Consider the following 15,534-nt stretch of genomic DNA (forward strand, 5'->3'; position numbering starts at 1 on the left):
CTGCATTCGCGGGTCCAGGGCCTGGGGACGCGGAATCGCCAGAGGCGGAGTGGGGCGGGACAGGGGGCGGGCCGGGCCGGGGGCGGTCTGGGGGCGGGGCCCGGCGCCCACCCGGCGACTCTGGCCGGCCCAGCCGGCCAACTCCGCAATCCGCTGCTCCCCGCTGTCCGCTCATGGCCCGGAAGGTGCTGTCCCTGCTGCCGCTGCTGCTGCTGGCCGCGGCGGGCCTGCTCGGCCTGCTGCTGCTCTGCGTCCGCACCCGGGACGTCCAGGAGCCGTCCGGCCTCAAGGTGCTCGCCCGCACCCCGCGCACGTTCCGGCCGCCGGAGTTGGCTGGTCGCCCGCAGCCCAGCTCCCCGCCCGGGGCCACCGGGAGGCAGCGGCGTCTCGGGGCTACGCAGGCGGCGGGGGGGGGGGGGTAGGAGGCCAAGGTCCCAGCAACTCCGCGGCCGCCGTGCCAGGGTCGCACCCTTAGGGGGCCACCTTGGACCGGGCGGGCGCTGGGGCCAGCCACGGCACTCTCCCCGCTACCCGGCAGAAGCCGAAATCTCCGACTCCGGGACCAGAGCCCAGGGCCTGGCTGCGTCCGTCCCGTAACCCCTCGGTGGGCTTCTGCGGGGGACCAGGCTCTGAGGGGCTGGCGGGAAGGAGAGGGGCGCGGTCTCCAGGCGGAGGGTGGGGGTGGGGTTTGGAAGTCTCGAACCCCCGCCCGGGGGAGGGTGGGTTGACTGAGCCCTGGGGGCTCAGGGAGAGTTCCCTGGTGGGGAGGCGCTCAGGTCCAGGCTGACAGGCCCGTTCTTCCACCTGAACTAGTGCTGGAAGGCGGGAGGGCGTGGTCCCCACCTGAGGTCCGCACCCCCTCCCCGTAGGTATCCAGCCTTAGGGGCGGGGCGGGGAGGGGGCAGGTGCTGGGCTTGACCAGGCCTCCTACACCGCCATCGCCATCATTTGGCTAAGGCCCCACTGCCCCCTCCCTGGCTCCCAGGCACTGAGGAGGTGTTTCCAGCCAGAGTTTGTTCCCAGATGGAGGCCACACCCTGCATCCCTGCACACGGGGGTCCCCAGGGACCTCCCCTGGCTTCCGCATCTCTGGCCAGGGGAGGCCAGCTGAGGCCAGCTGAGGTCAGCTGAGGTCAGTGTTGGCCAGGGGAAGAAAGGCCTGCCCGATGGAATTCCTCTCTGGGCACGGCCCCATCTGTCCCCAGCTGAGGCAGAGTTCCAGGTGTGATGCTGGCCCCAGGACCTTTTTATGCATCTGCCCTTGCTTTGGGCAGTCAGAGGGGGTGAGATGGCAGGTGGCGGGGTGGGCTAGGGGGCTCCCCCACCCCCACCATGTCTGTTGGGCTTCGAAGTCTTCTCTGAGCCTGTCTGTTCCTCTCTGAGGTGGGGCCTGCAATCACAGTTTCCCACTTCCCCTCTGGGTCGGCTGGGTCTGGAGAGCTGGGGGACTGAGGCTGACCCCACTGTACCCCACCCTGCTTCTAGTATGGCATTGTCCTGGACGCAGGCTCCTCGCACACGTCCATGTTTGTGTACAAGTGGCCCGCGCACAAGGAGAACAACACCGGCATCGTGGGTCAACACAGCTCCTGTGATGTACTTGGTAAGGGACCATACAACCCGGTGCTGTCACAGCCTGGACGCCCAGACCCTTCGTCCCTGCAGCTCAGCAGCCCCTGCCCCTTGGTATGCCACTGGGCATGACCTGCCCGAGAGCAGCTGGGTCCCTGTGCAGGTGGGCTGTGAACATTTGCTTTCTAGAAAAAGAACCCTACCTAGCAAGGGTTGGGGACTCAAGAGAGCAGCAGGAGGGTCCCAGGAGCCTGCTTTGTCCTGGCACCTGGGCCCACACCCACTGGGAAGGCGGCACTCAGACCCCTTTGTCTCCAAGCTGGGTGTCTCCCAGTGCTTAAGCCCACAAGGCATGAGTCACTCAGCTGCCACCTGGCCTGGGAGTCCAAGCCCCTGCATCCAATTATGTAGGCTTGGGGGCCCTTCTCTCTGCCTCCCCCAGGTGGAGGCATCTCCAGCTATGAATACAACCCCTCCCAGGCTGGCCAGAGCCTCAGAGAATGCCTGGACCAGGCACTACAGGATGTGCCCAAAGAGAGCCACAAGGGAACGCCTCTCTACCTGGGAGCCACTGCGGGCATGCGCCTGCTCCAGTAAGTGTCCTCCCTACCCTGCCAGCTCCCTGCCCCTGCCCCCAGCACAGCTGCCCTGGACCATGAGCCACCTGGAGAGTGGCTACTTAGGGCTCCTGTTCTGCAGGCTGACCAACCCCCAGGCCTCAGGCAAAGTCCTGGCCGCTGTGACACAGACGATGAGTGAGTACCCCTTTGACTTCCGGGGTGCTCATATCCTCTCGGGCCAGGATGAGGGAGTTTTTGGCTGGGTCACCGTCAACTACCTGCTGGAGAACTTCATCAAGGTGGGCAAGGCCTGGGGTAGCTGGGCCCCAGAGGGAAACCCTCCTTCCACACCTGCTGACTCAGCCTCCATTCTCCACAGTATAACTGGGTGGGCCAGTGGTTTCAGTCCCCGAAGGACACGCTGGGGGCTATGGACCTGGGCGGCGCCTCCACACAGATCACCTTTGAGATAAGCGGTGATGCTGAAGATCCAGCTAGCCAGGCTCACCTGCAGCTCTATGGCCGCTCCTACCACATCTACACGCACAGCTTCCTCTGCTACGGCCGAGACCAGGTCCTCCGGAGGCTGCTGGCCAGAGTCCTCCAGGTGCCCACCACCCCATGGCTACCTCAGGGGCCACACTGTGGCTGTCTGCTCAACTCCAAAAGCCTAGCCCCACAATGACCCCATCAGACAGAGTAGAACTGCCCCTGTGGGTTCTTGGAATCTTTACGGGAGCAGAAAGCCCTCACAGTTCTCCTGTGGAGCAGCTGCTGTCTTTGAACTGTGGTCCTTGCGGAGAGCAGCCCAGTACATAACAGATTAGGCCACCAGGGCTCATGGCAAGTCCCAAAGCTGCCGTGAGTGAGTCGGGACGAGGGGAGCAGCAAGGAGTGGGGCCTGGGAGGAAAAGGAGGCCTGCATGCCTGGCTGGCCAGGGAGTTTACTCTTTGTTCAGCAGGCAGTGGGGAGCCCTGGCTTGTCCCTGAGCATAGATAGGGGTTCCCCAAGTGGGAATGGTGGGAGATTCACCACCTTATCCTCTGGGAGGTGGGCCTGGCATGCCGACTTCAGGTCGTGCTTAATGGGTGGGTGATGCTACCTGTCCCTTACCACCCTCAGACCCATGATGCCCACCCCTGCTGGCCGAGGGGCTTCACCAGGGAGGTATCCCTCCAGGATGTGTACAGGGCCCCCTGCACAGAGGCCCAGGTGCCCCAGATCCTGACCGGGAGAACCAGCGTCAGCCTGGCAGGCAGCAGCAACTGGACTCTCTGCCGAAGCTTGGTGTCCAACCTCTTCAATCAGTCCTCCTGCCCCTTCTCACACTGCTCCTTCGACGGCGTCTTCCAGCCCCCCATAGCCGGCAACTTCATCGTAAGTCCACCTGGGCCAGGGGAGGGGCTGCCGCCAAGCATGGGGTGGGGGCAGCAGCCCAGTATGACTGTGACCACCTTCCTTCGCAGGCCTTCTCCGCCTTCTTCTACATCATAGACTTCCTGCACACTGTGTTGGGGTGGCCAGTGACAACCCTGTCCCAGCTGGAGTTGGCCTCCAAGTCTATCTGCAGCCACACCTGGCAAGAGGTGGGGCCCAGGCCCTGCCCCTCCCACTGCAGGGCGTGCAGGAGGCCTCATCCCAGTCACTGTGCTGCTGTCCTGTGGACTGGTGGCCTGAGTCAGACTCTGGGTGGGCTTGGGGGATGGTGGTGGTGTTCATAGCCAGGAGCAGCTTGATGGGGCTGCAGAGCCAGCCCCCCCACCCCCACCCATTATCTGACCATAGAACCTGATGGGGGGAACAGTGTTCAGCCACTGACTGGCCTGGGGGTGAAAGGGGCCAGATCATCTCCCTGTGAAGACTGGCAAGGGTGTGGGGCCGGGCTGTTGAGAATGACCCCCAGGCTTGGTCCTGACACTAATAGGGTGCATTTGTAGCTCCACTGGGTTCTGGTCACGCTGGGTGGGCCATTACAACAGAAATCTGGGCCACCTGACACAGGAGCACCTGTGAACCCCCTGTGGGGCCGCCTGTGAAGCTCCAGCTGGGGGCTTCTCTGCTGCCACATAGCCAGGCAGGCATGCACACCCCCTGGCCTGGCCTCAGGATCACGGAGTGAGCGTTTGGGTGCATTAGAGTGACCTGCGCCTGTGCACAGGGAGGGGTGCAGCGCCCTGGGGCGAGACCTCCAGGGCGTGTGGAACCAGGGCATCTTTCACACACACTGTGGCCCCCTCTCAGCTGCAGAAGCTGTCGCCAAAGAACAACTCACGCCTGGCTGAATACTGTGCGGGGGCCCTTTACGTACAGTACCTGCTGAGCCGGGGCTATGGCTTTGACCACCGAGCCTTCCGTGGTGTGGCCTTCCAGAAGGAGGTGGGTGCGGGCCGCTGGGGTGGGGGCGGGGCCTCCTGGCCACTCCAAGGCTGACCCTGCTGGCGCCCCTGCAGGTCCGTGATACGTCGGTGGGCTGGGCGCTTGGCTACATGCTGAACCTGACGAACATGATCCCCGCTGACCCGCCGAGGCTGCTCAAGAGCTCGGTCCTGGGGTCCTGGGTGGTCCTCTTGCTGCTCTTCTCTGCATTGCTCCTGAGCGCGCTGGGGCTGCTGCTGCGCCAGACGCTCTCCTCCAAGTCGACCAACTTCAGCTAGTGGCCGCGACTGCCCCATGTGTGTCTCCACTGGCAACCTGGCATGCGCCCTCAAGGACGGGGATTCAGGGGCCCGCGCGCACACTGTGGGCTGCGGGGTGGGTGTCAGAAGAGCTCAGCCTGCCCTTCCCAGCCCACCTCCACTGTAGCCCGCCCCCCACCGTCCAGGCTTAGCCGAGTCTCAGGCATCTGTCCTTTTCCACTTCCTCTGTGTGTATGTGTATTTGTGTGTCCCAACCTGTGGTGGTAGGAGGTACGGTTTTATTCTGAAAACCAGCATCCTGCACTCTGTATTTGGGGAGGGTCAGGGTCCACGGGCTGGGAACCAGCCCAGAACCTACTTGTAAAGTTTTGTAATAAATTTTTTCCCTATAGTGTAGTGTTCATGGGCTGGCGCCTGGCGCCCTCCTGCTGCGAAGGCCAAATTTACATCCTGTGACCCACCCTCCTTCCTTTCTCCAGGGGCCCAGCGCTTGGGTGGTCTGAGCTCCCTCCCTGGATGGGTTCTTGGTGGCCTGGAGTTGCTACCCCCAGCTCCAGGGAGGAGCCCAGAGTCCCTGAATCATCTTGGCCAGCCTAGCCCCGGGTTCCCCTGTTTAGGACTGGTGACTTAAGTTGGGCTGAAGGCGGGGCTCTGACCTAGAGTTGGCGTGGGACACACATGGGAGTGGGGGGGTCACAGTTCACTGTCAGATTAGGAGGGGTGCAGTGGGAGGCTGGGAAGAGTTGGGAGTCAGGATGAGATGTCAGTCAGTAATGTGTAGCTCACAGTCCTGGAGGACACTGTGCCCACTGCCTGCCTGGACATGCACCCTCTGTCCAGGTGTCTCCAAGGGGCCTCCTCCCCCTAGGTGATGTCTTGCCTACCCCCTCCCCCCATTGAACTCAGGCACCATTTCTGTCTGGACAGTGCCCCGAGGTGGGTGTCACTGCTCGGCGTACCCTCTCCCACCCCTGCCAACGCAGCACCCCTTCCCAACCCCGAAGGCAGCCAGTCACAGCTTCGGGGTCCTGAGGCCTGAGGGGAAGGGCAGGTTGAGGGTGTGGGGCCAGGGGCAGGTGGTCAGGTGGAGTGACGTGGGGCTCACTCCCATGTGGCAGCAGGGAGGGGAAAGGGGGAGTCATAGGTGTTCCCTATGGTGGGGCTCTGCAGTCCCTTTGTTAGGTCCGATGGAGTTGGCTCTGACTCATAGCGACCCCAGTTGAACAGAAGGGAACTCCGCCCAGTTCTGCACTATCCTAACCACAGCTACTATATTGGGGGCCGGCGTGGCAGCCACGACGTCAATCCACCTAGTTAAGCCTCTTCCCCTTTTCGACCGACCCTCCGCTTTACTCGGCATGAAGCCTGGGGCTGCCTATCCGGGCAGGGAGACCACCTTGGACAGCTCCCAGCTGTCGCTCATCAGCGCCACGTTGGGCTCCGGTGCCCTCCCTGCGCGTAGTCCTAGCCAGCTTCCGTTGCGGAGTGGGGCTGCTTTTCGCCGCGTCTGAGGGCCCCGATGCGTCCCTGGCACCTGCATGTCCGGAACCCTAGCGTGTCCGGTGTCCCTGGGACCCGCGTCTCTAGGCCCAGACTGCTTCCCCGCTTCAGCAGGGCTAGGAAGTCGAATGGGCAGCTGGTAGGCAGGGGGTAAGGAGAGAGTGCATCTCAGGGAAGCCCACCCCCGGCCAGTCCCAAGCCGTATTCGAGGGGAGCAGAGGAGGGCGCCCCAGTTGCCCGGAGGCCAGAGGAGGAGCCAGGAACCGGGTGAGGGGCGAGGAGGCGTTGGGGGGTGGGGGGGACACAGCCTGGAGGCGCCGTCCCGCCCCCTGGATCAGCGCGCAGGCGCACACCCGCGCGCTCCTGGATCCTCCGCTCCTGCATCCCGGATCCTTTGCCGCAGCGTCAGCGACGCCGCCGGGCCTCCTTTTCCTCCTCCTTCACGACCGCCGCCGCCTCCACTTCCTACTCCGCCCCTCGGACGCAGCGCCCGGATCCCGCGCCGAGTCCCGGGCAGCCCGGTGCCATGCTGCCCCGGCGACGGCGCTGAAGGATGGCGACGCCCGTCCCTCCGCCCTCTCCGCGGCACCTGCGGCTGCTGCGCCTGCTCCTTTCCGGCCTGGTCCTCGGGGCGGCTGTGCGCGGGGCCGCTGCCGCCCGCCCGGGTGAGCGCACGTCCAGGCCCCGGGCCCCCCGGTGGCCGCGGGGCCCGTGCTGGCCGCCTCCGCCCTGTGCCCGTCCCCGTTTGGCCCCCGGGGGTTCGTAAACAGTGCGGGTGCCGCGCACCTGAACTGCGCTGAGCGTGCCTTTGTCTCTGGGTCAGCCCGCCGGCGGGACCGGTGCTGGGGGGCTGCAGGACTCCTGGTTCAGGCTGGACCCCGGCCTCCGGTGGTGGTGGCAATGGCAGTGGCGGTGGTGGGCGCGGAGGGGGCAAAGCCTGTTTGTCCCTTTGGTGGTGGCTGGAAGTGCCTGGCCTGGCTGACTCAGGGCCTTGTTTCGTGCGTGGGGAGGAGGCAGGACCCTCTTAGAGCTTACTCAACACTGGCAGCTTGGGTGTGTGCGACCCTCCAGGGCTGAGGAGCCAGGAATCCAGGGTGGTTTGCCGAGGCCGATCCCAATATGGTGACCACCAGCGGTCCCCAGCACTGATTCGTCTCCAGGCACTCCTGTGTCCAGCTCTCCAGCTGCCTCTGCAGGCTGCTCGAATCCACCCACTGCACAGATGAGGACCCGGGCCCAGAGCTGTGGCCTGTGTGTGCGGGAGTGAACATTCCCCTGGCCTTACTGTGAGGCCGCTCTTCAGGCCCCATTCCTTCCCGGGCACAGCACCCGGGGACCAGAAGTTGGCATGCATGGAGAGGCCCCCAGGAGGTCCAAGAGCCAAAGCGGTGACTGGCCAGTGATGGTAGAGGCTCAGCAGAGGCGTCCTCCAGTGGAGACAGCCTGGACCTTGCTGTGCCCCACCCCAGGGGCAATGGTTCCGCAGTGTCCCCAGGCCATTTCCTGTTGGTTATACCTGCCTCTGGGCGCTCCTGACCCCTCTCCCCTGGCCTGTGCTCAGTATTCCAACAGGGACGCTGGGGTATCAGGCTGCCAGCTGTTCTCCAGTTGTTTAGGCTGCCAGCTGTTGTGCCTGGAACCCCGCCCTGAGGCCCAGGATGCGGCCTCCTGGAGTAAGCAGGGGAGTCCTCTCTGGCGTGAGAGGGCCACCAGGGGACTGGAGCCTCAGAGCAGAGCCCAGGCTCAACCTTGTACCTCAGGCTCCTGCCATCCCCTGCCTGGGGACTCTGGGTTACAAGGGACAGGGACTGCCCAGCTCCCTGTGTGCCCAGGCAGTGGGTGGGGTCAGGCAGACCTGCTGACACAGAGTTAATGTTCAACCAGCCGAGCCCTGAGCTCCAGCCTGACTCAGGCGCTTGCTGACCCCATGGTGGAGAGTGAGGGGCCTGGACTGGGAACCTGGGTCCGCCCTTCCCACCTGCCGAAGAGGCTGCTGGAACTTTCTCTGGAGGGATGTCTACAGCCTGGGGCTGAGTGTCAGGTTACCAAGGAAACCAGCCAGGGCCGCCAAGGTCTGAAGAAGGACAGAGTGGGCATTTGCTCATCGCCCACGTCACCGGGCGCCTGATGCCCAACCTGTGAGGAGGACGTGGGCAGCTCCTCAGCAGGGCTGTCGGTCCTGCTTGCCTCCCTATCCCCCTCTTGCTGGGTCTTTCAGAGCCCCAGACCTGGGGATACTCACCTTTTCTACCCTAGGTGAAACTAAGGCAGGGCCCCTGTGTGTCCCCACCCCCAGCATCAGGATGGACTATCTTGTCTGGAAGCCTGAATTTCCAACCTTCTCCACCACCCCTCTCCCGCAGCATGGCGGTGAAAGGACATAGCAGCTGCCCTGGGTCCAGATCCGGGCAGTTGCAGAGTTCCGTAGAGAGAGGGCCGAGGCCAAGCAGGGATCCTGAGCTCTGTCCTCACTCCACAGCAGAGGGTCCGGCCAGTTCCACCCATGTCCGCTTCCCCACTCGCTCTGAGCCCTGGGCATAGACCAGAGGTTGGATGAGGCAGTGGGTGGCTCCGTCAGGCCTGGCTCCCTAGAGCTGCGGGATGGGCGGGTTGGTGGGAATTGGGCAGCCCTGTGCCTTGGGAAAGGGGGGTGGGGGGGTGGTGAGCACATGTTGCTGCTGTTGAGCCAAAGAAACTGACCTAGCCACACCCTCTCGCTCCAGGCCTGGGGCACCAGGCACATGGAGACTGCATTGGGGGCCTTAGGGGTGCAAAACCCAGAGCAGTGCAGCGACAGGCTCCTTCCCGGATCCCTTGGCCCAGGCAGTGGGGTGGGCTCTAGGGAAAGGGTGGAGCAAGGCAGTTCCCATAAGTCAGTATTGTTTGCTTTCCTGGTCCGGCTCCCAGACTTCCAGGCGGAGGGAGGGAGGGAGGGCAGCAGGGCCCGCCCAGAACAATGGCTGGAGGGGAGGAAGGCTGGGTCAGCTTGGGGCAGGGGCTTGGAGGATGAGGGGGAGGTGGCTGATGCTGGGTGCTACTGCTACCCTGGGGCTTCCAAGCAGGACCTGATCCTTCCTGCCTCTGCCTCCCCAGATGCAGCCGCCTGCCCCGGGAGCCTGGACTGTGCCCTGAGACGGCGGTCACGCTGCTCCCCCGACTCACATGTCTGTGGGCCATGCCTGCAGCCTTTCCAGGAGGATGAGCAGGGCCTGTGTGTGCCCAGGACTCTCCGGCCACTGGGTATGTGGGCACCCCTGAAGCACAGGCCACCTTCCCCCAGGACTGAGGTAGCACAAGGTCCCTGCTCTAGGGGTGCATAGGCCTGACAGCAGGGCACTCTGAGGCCTCTGTCCGCACCCTCGAGGGCAAGGGATTCAGTGCAAAGGAAGCCTGGAGAGGAAGGCCCGCGGGCCCTGCCCGTGCTCTCCCCTCCGAGTGCCCCACTTGCCGACCTGCATGCTCCTTACAGACATCTTTCTGTGAGCATTGACCCCAGCCTGCGGGTCTGGACCAGAGTGGCTGCCAATATGACGGGGCCAGAAAGCCCCTGTCTCCCTGCTCTCCCTGTGGGTGTCATCCTGGGAGCTTCCACCTGGGCTATGGCCCCCTCAGCTCCTCCCCACCCATCCTCTCCTCCCACTGTCCCAGGAATAGGGGGCAGAGGTGATGCCTGGTGTTAGCCTTGCTCCTTGGGGAGTCATGCTCCCCAGCCTTGGTCCGAGAAGATGCTGAGTGTGAGCCCTTCAGGCCATGTGGAGGGACAAGGGCCATCCGTGTATGTCCCCCCATACCTCCCTTGCATGCCCTGCCCCCACTGTCCCTGGGAACTGATACTGCTATTCCTAGGAAACGCCCTCACCCATTACCATGACAACCAATGAACCAGGCCGAGTGGGTACCAGGTCCTTGAGCAGAAGCTTGGCCTCAGGCCCAGAGCCTGACTCCCAGATGTCCCCTCCTTCCTGAGCAGCCACCTGAGGCTGGGGTAGCCAGCTGAGGGACAGGCCTCCCAGCCTGACGGCCCTGACCTTCTCAGGGAGGGGCCTGCCCCAGCCCAGGCTGGAAGATGAGATCGACTTCTTAGCCCAAGAGCTAGCACGCCAGGAGACAGGACCCTGGAGGCCCACAGACCAGCCTGAGGCCGGACGACGCCTTCTGCAACCTGGTGAGGCCCGGCTGTACCCTCTGCCGCCTGTGACTCACCGGCCTGGGCCTATATTCTAACCCACCTCTTTCCACAGCCGCCATGCTAGGGCTCTCTGAGCGCGGGCAGGGCCCGGGCCTGGGCCTTCCCTTGCCCCGAGGAGCCCCTTCGCCCACGCCCCACACCTCTTTGGGACCTCCAGTGTCGTCGGGGCCTGTGCACATGTCCCCGATGGAGCCTGGCGGCCAGCGCTGGGACGGGCTAGTCCTTGGTAGGTCTGTCTCATGGGTGGTGCAGGGTGAGGGAGAAGGGGAAGAGGCGGGCTCGGATGCCCCATACCCTCTGGGGGTCCTCACCAATCGCCCCGCCCCTCCCACAGTGCTGATCCTGGCCTGCTCTGTGGCTGGAGTGACCGCCCTCATCATGGCTGCCCTCTGCTGGTGCAGGTGAGCATGTGCAGGTGGCTGGGGATGCAGGTTGCAGGCGGAACTCTCCACCACAGGTCTTATGCCCTGGCCTGCGTCCCCACAGGCTGCAGAGAGAGATTCGCCTGAGCCAGAAGGTTGACTACACTGCCCAGAAAGGGCCCGGCTCCCCCACATCGCCCCGGATCTCCATTTCAGTGCGCAGTCCCGCTCCTGGGGACCAGCGGCTGGCACAGAGTGCTGAGATGTACCATTATCAGCACCAGAGGCAGCAGATGCTCAGTTTGGAGCGGTGAGTGGCCTCATCCCACCCCAGACCTGGCTCTGGCCCCCACCTGAGATTGGAGTGCTGTCCCCACTCCAGGAGCAGCTGCCCTCACCCAGGGATCTGGCCCCTGTCCCCAGACCCCTTCCCAGCACTCAGCCACTGTTCACACCGTGAGGCTTGTCCCTTGCACCCTACACCCCGGCCCAGACCCCACCACCCTCTGCCGGCCCTGCCCAGGCATAAAGAGCCACCCAAGGAGCTGGACTTGGCCTCCTCGGACGAGGAGAATGAAGACGGGGACTTCACCGTGTACGAGTGTCCTGGCCTGGCTCCGGTGAGCACCGCCCTGCAGGGTTCCGGGGGTGGGGTGGGGAGGGGGCCCTGCCTCACTTAACACCCACCTGCCCCTGCCTTTGCAGACTGGGGAGATGGAGGTGCGGAACCCACTGTTTGATGATTCCTCGCTGGCCAGGCCCCCCTTGCTCTCACCCTCGCCACCCCCGCTGCAGTGACCAGGGCCTGGCGCCCACCAGACCGGGAGGGCTCAGCCGGGGTTTCCCAGAGAAGGAACCTGTTCCCACAGCACCTGTGACTGCGAGAGGGACCACTGGACTCCCGTGTGTGACCTGGTGTCTGGCCCCTTCTGCCCACCACTCCTGCTCCTGGGCTTAGGAGCCAGACCCAAGCTGGATGGGGCGGGGCCCCAAGGGCCCCAGAGACCAGGTACCAGTTTTCATTGGTACCTTGGAGATAAAAGCCAATTAAAAGTACACTTCAAACTTTGGCCTTTGATTGGCTTCCTGGGTAGTTGAGGGTGGGCAGGGGAGGCAGGTTACTTTGAAGCCCCCACCCCATTGGAGTCTGGTAGAGGGACCCTGGAGGAGGTCCAGGCAGGCTAAGGGCATGATGCCCCTCTCCTCCGACTAGCCTCCCACAGGGCTGGGGCACTGGGGCCACCCTTGGCCTACTCAGATCCCACCTGAGCCCAATTGTCCATCCCGACCATGAGAGCATCTTGCTGGGGGTTTTGCTCTGTGCAGTTGGGGAGGGAGGGGCTGTACCCTGTCCATCACCCCAGGTCCCATGGGTGGCCTGCAGGAGGGGGGCCCAGGACACAGCCAAAGGCAGGCTTGCCACAGGATGTGGACCCTCCGCCCTTAGCCAGGGTGGGGAATGGGAAGGGTGGGGGGTGTCAGGGCATGCCCGCAGAGGGACGTTGGGGACGGAGCAACACACAATTAGCAAGACTGTGTGGGTCGAGATGGCAGCAGCCTTGAGCTAGGATTTGTCTCCACTGGGAGGCTGGGGACACATCTCACTCTCCTTGTCATCAGCACCGAGGGGACAGCCATTCTTTGTCCCTTGTCCTAGGAAATGGGGTACAGGGAGGCTAGTGTCTTGCTCAAGGCCACATGGTGCTGGGCAGGCTAGAACCTGCAGACGTGGGCAGGTGGTACCCCTGGAGCTCCAGGGGCCTGGGGTGTGGAATTGGGCCAATCAAACTGGAATTCAGTGGAAGGTGGGGGGGGGGAGTTCTCCCCAGGAAGGTCTAAGCTCATCCTTGTGTCCTCAGCCTTCCCTTCTGCCCTGGCCCCAGATCAGGACTACCTGGTCACGTCCCGTGCCAGCCTGGAGCCCCTGCTCCATAGCCTTCTGAGCTGCAGCCAACTTGTCCCCCAGAACCAGGGCCTCTGGTGAGGCCCAGTGGCAGAACTGCCCAGGGCTTGCCCATCCCCATCTCCCTTGCCTTTGTCAATGCCTCTATTGGGGTCCCCAAACCCTTGCTTGTCTCTTGGCCCAGTCCTCCCCAGCAGGTCCTCTGAGGGGAGGGGCTGACCTGGGCACTGAGAATAGCTCCAGCATACCCTGTCTTCTTGGCATTTCCAAACCTGACCCCAGGGCCTGCTGCTCCCCCCCCCCAAAAAGTCCAGGTGAAAATGGGACCCCCCCTTCCAGAGACAGCTGCATTGAGAGGAGGAGTGGCGGCGGGGGGGCTATATCGGGACGGAGGGTAGGGGCCTGAGGTCCTCGGGTATTAGTGCTGCCCATGATCTACCTGCTCTGCCCAGGTCCCCTTCCCCCAAGTCCTGCGGCCTGTTCTCATGTCACCTACACACCGTCTCCCTGTCACACCTGTCCCTACACACCATTCCCTGGCAGCAGCCAGAGTTCCACCCAGACTCAGCCCTCCAGCCCATTCCACCCCTGCCACCGGAGAGGCCAGGCCAGTGGCCTGGGGAGGTGGGTGGGAGGCTTCCACTCCTGACAAACCTCTTAGCTTTCCCTGTACCCCACCCAGAGGTCACAGATGACCCCCCACTCTGCCCGGAGCCTTGAACACAGCATATGGGTGGGATGATCCACTTGATAAGACCCTGCTAGCCCCCAACTACTGTTTATATCACCCTCCTGCCAGCCCAGAGTCCCCTGACTCCCAGATTGGAGCATGGTGGAAGGGCTAGGCACACACTCACCAGGGGAAGCCCGAGGCACGAGAGTTGCTTGGGGAGCTGGACCAGCACTGGGCGGCTTCCCGCTTTGTATCTCCAGGTGTGGGGAGACTGGGGATCCAGAATGGTGCTGGGCTGCCTCTGTCCTTCCAGGTGGGGGGCTCTGCCCCCATTGGCAGGTGGAAGGCACCTATGAAAGGGTTCCTGGCTGCATCCTTGTGCTGCCCCCTTGGTACACACTTTGGTCCCCTGGTCCCTAGGAGCTGCCCAGCTGCCTCCCCCTGAAGGTGAGCCCAGCCCTAGCCCCAGCCCCACCTCTCCCATCTCCACCATCTTTGCTACTTTCAAGGCACAGCCACCAGGGGGCACTCCTGACACACCAGCGTCAGCTGGCCCAAGCAAGCCTAGAGGCCGCTGCCAACTGTGGGCAGGGGAGTCTGAGTTGGCCCTCTGCTGAGGCCTCTTCACTGGTGCTAAGTGTGGTGGGCACTAGAGCTGGGCTCTAATCCCATGATGCCCTTAGGCTGCAGCCAGCCAGGCTAAGCCTTGCCCCTCAGCTACCACCCAAGGACCCTAAGCAGGGGAGGTGGGGGGAGAGGGCTAGGCAGGGCCCTGACTCTCCTGTGACTCACTGTGCTTGCTTACCTCACGTTTGTCCTGTCCATGTCGGGGTCACCGTCTCCTCCTGCTTCCTGCCAGCAGGTTCCCAGGACCACCAAGCTAGGCTAGCCTGCTCCAGGACGCGGAGGGGAGGCTGTGGGTGCGGGTGGGGCCTGTGGTGGGTGGTGACAGGCTGGCAGCACAAACAGGAAGGGTGGCCAGGTCCCTGGCGGGCTGCTGCAGGATTCTGTCCTTCCTGGGCCCCCTGCCCCCACCCACCACAGGAGAAAAGGTAAGTGAAGGTAGGCTCAAGACCAGGGTACAGCTCAAGTGGGGGGAGGGAGCAGCTGCCCTGCCAGAAATGGAAGTGGGAAGGGGGGGTGCCAGGCCCAGGTGCCTGTCATCAGCGGCACCCTAAAGCCGGTGGCCCTGGGCAGGCAGGAGGCCCATAGCACAGTCGCCTCAGGCAGTGCCCACAGCCCTCCTGCTGCAGTCTTACGCAAGTTCCCCCAGGTTACTAGGACCTTGGGCGGGCAGCTCCAAGGGGCCCCACTGCTTCTCCTCCACCCTGCTACTCTGCTGCCCAAGCTAGCCTGTCCCTCTGGTGACTAGGAGGCTGTGGGTCCTGAGATGGGCCAGATCTCTGGGAAGGACATGATGTAGAAGGTCCACCTAGCTGCATAGTGGAGTGAGTCCTAGACAGCAGGCATGGGACATCCAGCTGGGGGGGGGGGCTCCTTGAGCCTCTGGGACCCCCTCCAGGCCGCTGGCAACTCTCCTCAGAGGGACCAGAGCAGGGAACGAAATGGACCCTTGGGGCGGGAGTTGGGGGATGGGGTGGGTTGTCTGGACTTCAAACCTTCCTGTTCCTAGTCAGGGCCAGCCCCCTGCCCGTCTGCGTCAGGGACAGACTGGCTCCTTCCCCTTCCAGTCTGGAAAGCCCCCTCCTGTGCCCTCCCTGCTCTGTGTCCCAGAGGATGAGGATGTGGCCCAGAGACCCCAAGGCAGTCCCCCAGCCCTCCCTGGCCCTGCCTTTTGCTAGTGGGTCTGCTGGAGGCTACACTCAGGATGGACCTCCCTCTATAGAGATGAGTTCTGAAACCAAGGTGCTCCTTAGGGATGCAGGGTGGGACACTGGGCCTGGTTGGAGCCAGCAAGAGAACCCTCAGGCTGGTGGCTCTGGAGTCACCTGCTGTAAGCTTGGGCCCCAGCAGGTCCTGGTGAGTGGGGAGGAGGAGGAGGCCGCAGCTGGCAGGGGTGCCTGCCTCACACCCACCTAGGCCCTCACCTCTGCCCAAGGTTCCCTCGGAGCCTCCTGGAAGCCATCTGGGCCCCGAACCTGTACATGGGCAGACCAACAACGTGGGTGAGCCAGCAG

The 15,534-nt window shown here is 63.7% G+C and overlaps 2 protein-coding genes across 3 annotated transcripts; both read left to right on the forward strand.

Moving 5' to 3' along the window:
* The first annotated feature begins 134 nt into the window (after positions 1 to 134).
* ENTPD2 (ectonucleoside triphosphate diphosphohydrolase 2) lies at positions 135 to 5,160 on the forward strand. Its single transcript, XM_075559767.1, has 9 exons — positions 135 to 290; positions 1,486 to 1,603; positions 2,015 to 2,165; positions 2,272 to 2,431; positions 2,512 to 2,739; positions 3,256 to 3,510; positions 3,600 to 3,719; positions 4,375 to 4,509; positions 4,584 to 5,160. Exons 1-9 carry the CDS (start codon positions 174 to 176, stop codon positions 4,785 to 4,787), a joined length of 1,488 nt encoding a protein of 495 aa, XP_075415882.1. The 5' UTR covers positions 135 to 173; the 3' UTR covers positions 4,788 to 5,160.
* A 1,480-nt stretch (positions 5,161 to 6,640) lies between these two features.
* NPDC1 (neural proliferation, differentiation and control 1) lies at positions 6,641 to 11,885 on the forward strand. 2 transcript variants are annotated; one of them, XM_075559768.1, is made up of 8 exons: positions 6,641 to 6,934; positions 9,363 to 9,509; positions 10,306 to 10,434; positions 10,511 to 10,684; positions 10,793 to 10,859; positions 10,945 to 11,130; positions 11,314 to 11,440; positions 11,526 to 11,885. In XM_075559768.1, exons 1-8 carry the CDS (start codon positions 6,823 to 6,825, stop codon positions 11,616 to 11,618), a joined length of 1,035 nt encoding a protein of 344 aa, XP_075415883.1. In that variant the 5' UTR covers positions 6,641 to 6,822; the 3' UTR covers positions 11,619 to 11,885. The 2 variants fall into 2 exon arrangements, with proteins under 2 accessions (XP_075415883.1, XP_075415884.1); XM_075559769.1 differs by having other exon boundaries at positions 11,344 to 11,440.
* The last annotated feature ends 3,649 nt before the right edge of the window (positions 11,886 to 15,534 follow it).

The sequence above is a fragment of the Tenrec ecaudatus genome, chromosome 10, assembly GCF_050624435.1.
Source record: "Tenrec ecaudatus isolate mTenEca1 chromosome 10, mTenEca1.hap1, whole genome shotgun sequence".
NCBI classification, from domain to species: domain Eukaryota; kingdom Metazoa; phylum Chordata; class Mammalia; order Afrosoricida; family Tenrecidae; genus Tenrec; species Tenrec ecaudatus.